The sequence below is a fragment of the Microtus oregoni genome, unplaced genomic scaffold (genome assembly GCF_018167655.1).
Source record: "Microtus oregoni isolate MIOR12 unplaced genomic scaffold, Mior012 000000F_ref0000247, whole genome shotgun sequence".
NCBI classification, from domain to species: Eukaryota; Metazoa; Chordata; class Mammalia; order Rodentia; family Cricetidae; genus Microtus; species Microtus oregoni.
The window spans coordinates 575524-585674 of record NW_024543059.1 but is presented as its reverse complement, the minus strand read 5'-3'; the positions used below and the strand labels follow the sequence as shown (position 1 = coordinate 585674).

Sequence of the window (10151 nt, the reverse complement as noted above, 5' to 3'; positions counted from 1 at the left end):
ATCATACCAGTCATGCCCATCTCCTGATGCTGTCCCAGTTAACAAGGCGCCAAATGATCTGTTATCTGGCACCAAAATGCCCACAGAAACGATGGTAACATCAATGTGTCAGGGTAGGCGAGCATTTTCCCCTGGCTTGTTAGCTTTCCGTCGGCATTATTATCAAAATGGAATAGGACGTTAAAACTTTTTTGGATAAGTTCAGGCCCCTACAGGAGTTTCTATAAGCCAGGCTTTGAGAAACTCTGTTCTAATCATTTCCAAAACCCCCGGCTATCTTTACCTGAAGAGCTATAAAACAGGGCCCCGGTGCTGTACAGAAGCAACCACATATGCAGTACTGCTGTTTCCCCTACTATCCGCTGGCAAACTTCCCCTTACCCTTTGAGATTTTTCCTGGAAACCGTTTTTGACTCCCACAAGTTGATCAGGTCTTAACCTCTTTTGCACCCTTATCTACATGACACACTCAGCCCCCAGTTCTTAGGCAAGATGGTTTCACTTCCTGTCTGGTCCTACATCTCCTCTGTACCCTAGACTGAAACCTCCATGAAAGCAGGGTCTGAGTCTATTCCTCTCCAGGCCCTCCCTTCTCCATGCAGGACAGGCTCAGGAATGAGTGAGTGAGAGAGTGAGTGAGTGAGCTCAGCTCTAGAATATTAAGCTCCACCATTCAGGTTAGCGTTCTTTCCTTTTCCAACTCCCAGTTTGGTCTCTGCAAAGGCTTGAAAAGAGCAACTCATAGACTTGCTCTGTGTGGGTGATAAAAGCTCCCCTGTAGGGCTTGAAAGCTCCCCTGCTTTGTTCTTGAACTAGCAGAGATGCAAACAAGGAAAATCACCTGCCTCAGGGCACCCAGGTCAGATATTATGTGCTGGCTACTTCCATTTCTTCCAGCACATTGTCTGTTACTTATTCATTTAGATGTTTTTGGTCAGCGCTGCCACAGGGAAAAGCAATGTTCCCTGTGACCTCACCTCCTGGTGGCACTGTTTTGAGAACAAACTGGATTCTCACGGTTCTCCCAATGGTGGCAGGGTGCCCACGTCAGGCAAGGTATTTTTCATATTGAAAAGAAACAAAGATAGCGTCAGCCCTCATTTGTAATTTTCCCAGAGCAGCCTGAATCTGAAAATCTCTTTGTTTCCATTCTCAGCTTATAAGGCTTCCTTTTGTCCTTAGTAAAGTGGAGTAGAAAAGTTCAGTTAAGCGGGGGAGGGACCTTTTAATTATTTACATATATATTTATTTCTAGACATATTTATTTTTACAACATGGGCCAAAATGGACATCCTGAAATGCCCACCCACCTTACCTCCTTAATATAGATACCTCATTCCTCTCCCATGGCCCCAAACACTAGTGTCATCCCTGACCCCGGACATCCTTCTTCCTTCCAGACCGGGAGGCAGCTCACCTCCTCATGCCTGGCCTTCCCAGTGGGCCATCCTGGCTCAGACCTCACACCCACCAGACCCTCTTTCAACATTTAATCACTTCCGCTCCCAACACCCTGCCAACTCTCCCTCACCTCGCTTCTTGGCCACGGCCCTGGAACCCAGTGGGAGAGAAATCTAGGCAGGAAGAGGAGGGGAATGTGGTCCCACAGCCAAGTGTTATTTATGGAAATACACCATGGCAAACTATAGAACACATGATGATATGGATACACAGAAATAGATTTTTTGAAAATTAAAAACACAAATAGTAACTTATAGCTTTGTTTTACCATGTAAATCACTGCCACTTTGTCTTAGTTGGGGTTTCCATTGCCGTGATAAAACACCATGATCAAAAGTGACTTGGGGAGGAAAGATTGAATGGTTTGAAGTAAGACGGAGGAATGGCTTCATGTACATGGTGCTCTGAGAGTCAAGGCCCCTACTTTTAAGTGACCTTTGGGTCTTTTCACAACAGCAGCATCCACCTGTTCTTTATTTCTCCAGCTAATCAATGCCCCCAACCCTTCACACAGGTTCTTCTCCCTGCCTGGAATGTTTCTTGGTCATCACCAGTCTGGCCTTCAGCCTCCTGAGAGAGATCTTTCTGTAGACATTGTCTCAGAATATTCTCCCTCTTTCCTGTCTATCACTAGCCCAACAGATTGATGAACTACCTGACTTAGCCAGAGAGACAGGGACTGTTATATTCACGAATCTGTCTTGTTGATGATGTCCTGATCCTTCAGGGCAAAGTTCATGGCTCCTTCTTCTGTGTATTGTGTTGCCATTGTTTGTGGACATGTCTGCCTCTGCCCCAAGATTGACAGCTTCTTAAAGACAAGGACAAAAACACATTTTCATTTACTTTATTTTGTGGGTTTTTTTCCTTTTGTTTTGTTTTCTTTCTTTCTCCCTCCCTTTCTTTCTTTCTTGAAGCATGTTTTCATGTAGCTCAGGCTAGCCTCATCAAACTAATGTAGTCCTAATTGACCTTGAGTTCCTGATTTTACTACCTAGATTTCCCAAGCGCTAATATTACAGGGATGAGCCATCATATCTAGCAAAATCATATTTTGAATTCCTATCACCTATTACCCGATAGTGAAGTGTGGAGCAGGGCAGTATTTCATTGGGTGGATGTACCCACATGCTGATGGGAAAGCCTGGGGCTTAGTAGGCACAAAGGAACTCAGCAACTCCATTCCCTTCAGACACAAACCTGAAATAACTGTAAGACAGAACTAGGGGGCCAGACATCAATAAAAACGGGTGGCCCAGGCGGTCCAGCCTCTCATGGTGCCTCTGCTGCAGTTTCCTCAGAGTTCTGCATCCAAAACAGCTTCAAGGCTGATAACTGAGATGGTCCAGCCTCACCGACTACTACAGCCAGACTTCCAATAAGCTTTATATTTTCCCATCATACTGAGACTAGACAACATCTAGCATTCCCAGAACTAGAACATTACCCCAATTTTTCAGAGTTCCCTAAAGACACCAGTGTCCCCAGACAACAGGAAGCAATCTAGAGAACACAATGCCCACATTCCCAAGAGTTGAGGTGGGTGAGTTTTTGTCTTTTGGTGGGTTATGGATATTTGTCATCATTTAGGGGAGTTGGTTACAAAGTGTTATTGGTCATGGTCAGAAACAAAAATTAGAAAAAGGAGATTAGATTCAGGAATTTCTTTCTGAAGAGAAAAAGGGAGGATATAGTATAGAAATAATAGGATAAAAGGGTGGATTGTGGAGTCTACTTTTGGGCAACTACTAGTCTCAAATATGTTACAGTGGTATAGATTTTTGTATATTTGATGAGGAATCTCTGTCAGCCAACGAACTTTAAGAGGTGGGACCAAGTTGGGACGTGACCTTTTGGGTGCCCAGGGTTCTCTGTCTCTGTGGTTCCAGTGCTACACAGCTAAGCTTGAACTTCTCATTCCTGTTTCGTGAGTTTGCCTCTTATAATAAAGAAAAATATACTTGGTCTACCTTGTAACTAGCCTGGTATTTCTCAACCCGAGATAATTCAACATACTCATACAGATTTAAGGTTATTTTTGTTATACTGTAAATATGTTTCTATCCTTGTTTAAGATATTGTACCTATGCAGTTCATTTAAAACATAGTGTAAAGTTTTAATCCTTGAAATCTATTTAGGATAATAAAGAAATACAGGTTAGGGCTGGAGAGATGGCTCAGAGGTTAGGAACACTGACTGTTCTTCCAGAGGTCCTGAATTCAATTCCCAGCAACCACATGGTGGCTCACAACCATCTATAATGTAATCTGATGCCCTCTTCTGGTGTTCAGGCATGCATGCAGATAAGAATGCTGTATATGGAAGAAATAAATAAATCTTATAAAAAAATGCAGGTTAGTAATCATCTCTAATAATCAAACTTATAGTCGGGTAAGTTTTCAAGATTAAACAGAGATATATTTTAGATAGGTGGTCTTCAAACACTTCAAAACCTACAGAATATGGCATTTAAAATGTTTTAATAGCCTAAGAGTTTGCATGACAGTGAGCCACATCTGCTCCTGGCAGCCCAAATGTACTTCCCAAAGGAGCACAAACACAGTAACAGATGAAGTTGACGTTCACTTGGGGGTTGCCAGCCACCAAATAACGACACAGAGACTTTTATTATTAACTATGAAAGTTTGGACTTTAGCTTAGGCTTGTTCCCAACCAGCTTTTATAACTCAGATTAACTGTTTTCATCTCCATTCTGTCGTGTGGCTTTTACCCCCCCCCCATTCTGTGTGTCGGACTCATTCTGTGTCTCACTGGGATTTATCTCCAGTTCCTTTCTTTCCCTGGAAGTCCAGCCTGTTCTCTCCTGCCTAGCTATTGGCCATTCGGGTCTTTATTAAACCAATCAGAAGATACTCTACAGCATACAAAAAGATCGCCTGAGCCCAGATCCTGGCTTTCCTGCTTATTCTGCTTCACACCAGGACACGTCGTAGGTAGAACCTCCGGGTTTGTCTTCTACAGGAACCAAATCACTGCCGTTGCTTTCCCCACCCTACACGTAACTATTTAGGTACTCCGGAACAGGGCCTTATGCAATCCCATTTCCCAATTTCTCTTTTTCTCCCAGACCCTGGGGCTATCTAAATGTCATGTTTATTTTCTAAACCACATCCCCACCGTTGATGACTCACAATAACTTTTGTCATCTGCTCTGAAACCTTCTATTATATATGTTTGCCCATGCCAGTCTGTCCACCTCGTTAATTCTTGGCGTTGAGCCTTGTTCTGGCTGGTATTCTTATTCTATTTTTCCTCTTTCACTTCCTGCCTCACCCACACCCCGTGTTACTGGAGATATTAAGAGTCAAAGTCTATCCCAGCACTTGGGAGTCAGAGGCAGGCAGAGCTCCGTGAGTTCGAGGCTAGCCTGATCTACATAGTGAGTTCTAGGACAGCTAGAGCAAACAGCGAGACCCTGCCTCAAAAAACAAAACAAAAACCCTCAAAACCACCACCAACAGCAAGCAAGAGTCAAGGCCTGGGACCTGACAGTTCTAATCAGCTGGGCTTGGCCGTCTGTGCTCTAGGCCAGCTAAGCAGACAGTGTAGAAGTGAAGAGCAGAGCAGAGATTTAATGCTGTCACATGAGTAAGAACAGCGAAGCCCAATGACCTCCCTCTGCCTCCACATCCCCAAGTCCATCTCTCAGGTCCTGATTTGAGGTTTTGGTTTGAACAGAAGGCAGTCCTGGGCAGGGACCCATCATTACTTGGACTCTAATCTCTCCTGCAAGATTGTGCAGGAGAAAGTCAGACTGTGTGAAATCTTTCACAGGGAGACAAACTCCCCCCATCAGCCTTTTCCTTTACCCAGCACAAGACTCCTTGAGAAATTCTATTTCTAGAGGTCCACTCCTTCAGTAGTCTAATAGCTGAAGGGAAGGTACAAGAGTCTCTTTAGTATATTTTCATTCCTGCCAGGTAGTTACACCAGTTACATGAAGATTCATATTTATGTTTGAGAGGCTCCACCCTTAGCCCCACACGTACCCCATCGTGTAGCGGGTTGTTTTGTTATCAAGAAAGGCAGTCAGACAGAGCTCTCTCTCTCTCTCTCTCTCTCTCTCTCTCTCTCTCTCTCTCTCACACACACACACACACACACACACACACACAAACACACACACACAGTTCTTGTAGCCATCAGGCCCAGCACCTGGAGATAGCAAGCTTTTCAAGAGCCCGGAAACACCTGTCAACAACAGCCCCTCACCCTTCCCTGGTGTCATCAGAGGAATCGGGGTTCCCTCCTTTGGATTTTTAGACTCTTAGTAAGATAATTTTAAAACAAATGGAGCGGAATTGTATTAGAACTTGGGAGAAAAACAATCAGACAAGTAGGCTGAAAAATCTCATTGGTTGCCAAGGGGGGCGGGGAGAAAGGGGGAGAAAGCCGCGCCTTTTGAGGTGGAGGTGAACGCTTTCACAGAACAGATTGGAGACTTCTGAGATGGTACAGAGCGCCAGAAAAGCGGGCTTAGGTTTTAGACTAATATCTGAAACGGAAATAAAGAAAAGGGGGGAAGATATGCTTAGCGGCCAGAGCGAAACAGAGGTCTTGTGTCCCAGGTCAGAGGCTTGCACCACAGACACGTGACGGGGTTAGAACTAGAGACTGGTTATTAAGGAAAGAAAAACACTCCCGAAGAATGGGAGTGCGCGAGTGAGCTAAGTAAAAGTCTCGCGGAATGAGGCTCGGGATCCTTTATAGGACTTTTACATGACTCCTGCCTCTCCAGATGGTAGTTCTGGGGGCTTTTCTGGCACAAACTCAGGAGGGGAAGGGTTTCTGGGTCAACTGGTGTCTTTTACAAATTAATGTTGATGTTCTAGCCTCCAACCCCTGTCCTTCTCTCAATTTTGGGGAACAGGTTGCTGGTGACTCACCCGAGTTCCTCTCAGAGATCAGCCCTCCATAATGGAAGGAACCTCTACAAAGGCAACAATGCCTTCCCAGGGGTAGCCTGTTTCTGCGATTCATCAATGCAGGACGCGCATTTCTGCCCGTTTGCTTTCATCTGGAATAATTCTAATGAGTCGGCCAGAGTCATCTAGAGCCTCTGCCTGTTTCCATTACGTCTTTACGGATTTTTTTTTTAAGCCCTGGCTGTCTTGGAGCTCACGCTGTAGATCAGACTGGCTTCGAACCCTTGAACTCAGAGATCCGCTGAAGTGTGCACCACCACCCCTCAGCTTGTTTTACAGACCTTAAAGTAACTCCTATGTCCCATGCCAAACTACAGTAAACCTCCTTGCACACTAATCTCCCTTTCAGTTTTTGAGGAACTCAGCATAGTACTGAGTTCTGGTTGTTTTTTATGTTATTGTTGCTTGCTTTTTCTTCCAACAGTATACAACTTTAATACTAGCTTGTCAGTTGCGAACACCTCAGCTCCCAGAGCTGGATCTTCGTTCCTCACACACTGCACACTGCATGGTCACGCTTTTGGGTCTACGTCCTGCAGATCGCAGCACGTACTGACCATGGGAATGACTGGGAGGGTCAGGCCTGTCAGTAGGCAGGAACCGGAACCCACACCGGAACCGCAGCTCATGGGCGTGGCCCTGAGTCCCCGCCCCGAGCCAGACAGAAGGCGGGGCTTCGGCACGCTGCAGCCCTGGCAATGCAGCTGCCCGTGGTCCGGCTGGTGTGGCTCGGGCGGGCTCACTACTCCGAACTGCTAGCGCTGCAGGAGCAGTGGCTGCGGCGGCTGCAGGCTGAGCCTCGCCCGGGGGCCCCGTCGGGGACCGAGGCGGGCGCGCTCTTGGTCTGCGAGCCGGCGGGGCCCGTGTACACCGGCGGGCTACGCGGAGGCCTGACCCCCGAGGAGATTACACGGCTGAGGGCCTTGGGAGCCGAGGTGCGCGCCACGGGCCGCGGCGGCCTGGCTACTTTCCACGGCCCGGGGCAGCTGCTGTGCCACCCTGTGCTGGACCTGCGGCTCCTAGGCCTGCGCCTGCGCACCCACGTGGCGGCGCTGGAGGCGTGCGCCGTGCGCCTGTGCGAGCTCCGGGGGCTGCGGGGAGCCCGAGCGCTGCCGCCACCCTACACCGGTGTCTGGCTGGGCGAGCGCAAGATCTGCGCTATTGGTGAGCAAGCCGGGACAGAGCCGGGGCGGAACCGGGGCGGAGCCGGGGACAGGGCCAACCCCGGGCAACTCTGGGCTCCTAATACCCCTGACCTGCCTGCCTCAAGGATATTTAATTTTCCGAGACAGAAGAGTCCTCTAATTCAGCACTCATGGATGGAAAAACACCAGGCATGAATTGCCAAGTTACTTCCTATGACTCACAACGGGAGGACAGAATACCAAATGTCAAACTTCCAAAGCAACGTAGTCCCTGTATTAAGGAATCTCGAAAATAAGAAAGGCTGATGTGTAACCACAGCCCCCGCCCCCACACCTCATAGAATTAGTCCCCTACCCAGTCTGTGCTCTGTCCAGGCTCCAAGGAAGGGAAGCAGAGCTATTCTAAGACATTTTGGCTTACCTTGCAGGAGTCCGCTGTGGAAGACACATTACATCCCACGGCCTGGCTCTGAACTGTTCTACAGACCTCACTTGGTTTGAGCACATTGTGCCCTGTGGACTAGTTGGGACAGGAGTCACTTCCCTGAGTGAGGCGCTCCAGAGACTCGTCACTGTGGATGAAGTAATGCCGTCTTTCCTTGTGGCCTTCCAGGAGACTTTCAAGTGCACGTTAATCTCTGAGGACAGCCCCAGCTGATGGGCATGGTGGGCCTGCGATAGAACGCCCCTAGTCTGACTTGAGTCCCCAGAACTCCATTCTAGAACTGCTCTGTGATTTACTGACCATGACCGAGGACAGATCCTGAGCTCGGAGCTGTTGCTTCCTGGGTCTCCCCACCTACCTCATGGATCGAGATGAAAACACTATGAAAAGTCACATGCTTCTATGTTTCTCGGCTTGGCGACACTCCAGTGTTATAAACTGTCGTTTCTTCATTACTTTCTCAGTGCTGTATCTAACATCGATTTTGGTCCATAGGTCTTTTGAGTTCTGTGGGAATCAAATCTCTGTGGCCCAGGTGCAGTGATGGGATAAAGTGATTTCATTCTCAAAAGACCCGGGTCTGTCTTCAATAAAGGGGACAACCTCTTAAAAAATAAATAAATAAAATGAGATTTTTGCCTTTGGGGGTTGAATCCCTCAGGTTTGATATTTTGCCTGTTTGTGTTTGGGGTCAAGAGATGGGTTAAGAGGCCATGGAAAAGACAAGGGTACTTCCTCCTTGCACACAAATACGGTATAGAGAAGATTTTCCTACATGGGATCCCTGGATCTGTAAGAATGTCAGCTCTTGCTCAGTAACAGAACAGAAACTGTGATTCAAGACAACCAGGAACACATTACATCGTTCTTTTTTGGGTCGGGAATTTGGAAGAAACGTACCTAGGTTGTTTGGAGTCTTACTAAAGCTTGCATTAAAAGGTGACAGTTGTCACTGGGACGCTTAGTTGGTGCTGGAAGTCCCTTTGCATGGTCACCCCATTCTGCTTGCTTGGTTGTTTCTTGCTGTTGACAAGAGGCCTCGGTTTCTTACCTTGCAAACGCCACTGCGGGGCAGTGGATGGAGCCAAATTAGGAACTTCCATGCTGTTTGTGACTTTGCTGTGGGAGCCACGTAGTCCTTTTTGTACTCTACCAAGGGCCTTATTTAGAGTGGAAGGGACATCTCAGCAGAAAAAGATGGAGCTTTTCAGGGGCCATCTTGGAGACGGGTCCTCATAACTTGGGTTCCACACTTGGCACTGTGAAAGTCATTTCTTCTGCATCCTTTCTCTAGGCTTCAGTGCTGTTCACTGGAAATGCAGTGAGAGCTGTTTGTAGTTTGACATTCTCTAGGAGCCTCGTTAAAAAGGCTTTTGTTTGTTTGTTTGTTTGTTTGTTTTTTCAAAGTGGTTTCTCTGTGCAGCCCTGGCTCTCCTGGAACGTGCTCTGTAGACCAGGCTGGCTTTGGACTCACAGAGATCTACCTATCTCTGCCTTCTGAGTGCTGGGTGCCTGGGTTAAAAGGGCTTTTTTAGAAGGTGGTTAGTTTTAATACATTTGCCTCAATTCATTAAAGAAATCTATGAAGTACACAACATTACTATTTTATAGTTATCATACTAAGTCATCCAAAGTTGGGTGCATGCTTTGTACTTTTTAGGCACCTCATTTGACTAACCTCATTCTGCAGGTGCTCATTGCTTACATGGGGATAGCCTTAAAACTGACTTTAAAAAAAATTGATACACACTCTTATGAGCTCAGCTGGTGTTGAACTACTGATTCACCTGTTTCTACCTCCTGAATATGGAGATTATAAGAACGTGTCGGAAACCCCTGCCTCTGATTGCTTGGTTTTTCACAATGGCCTCATAGCCCAGGCTGACCTAGAACTTGCTGGGTGGCCAAAGATGACCTCAAACTCTGGATCCTCTCTGAGAGCTGGTACTGTTCTTCTGGGTCATAGAGAGTAGCTGCATGGTAGCTGACTGAGTTTGCCTTCCTGAACCACACTTTCACAATCTGAAACACTGTCGTCTGCCTAGACATGAGAGGAGTTACATGGCTTAATGCCAGGTAAAGTAGCTGAGAACAGTATTGACACAGGCCCAGTTCTTAGTAACTAGTCTCATGATTGTTACCTTCTGCTCTTA

At 46.9% G+C, this 10151-nt stretch overlaps 1 protein-coding gene across 1 annotated transcript; it reads left to right on the top strand.

The window, feature by feature from the left end:
• The first annotated feature begins 7084 nt into the window (after window positions 1-7084).
• On the top strand, window positions 7085-8919 carry LOC121449577 (putative lipoyltransferase 2, mitochondrial). The gene is made up of 2 exons (XM_041654109.1): window positions 7085-7572; window positions 7982-8919. Exons 1-2 carry the CDS (start codon window positions 7107-7109, stop codon window positions 8209-8211), a joined length of 696 nt encoding a protein of 231 aa, XP_041510043.1. The 5' UTR covers window positions 7085-7106; the 3' UTR covers window positions 8212-8919.
• Window positions 8920-10151: the final 1232 nt, after the last annotated feature.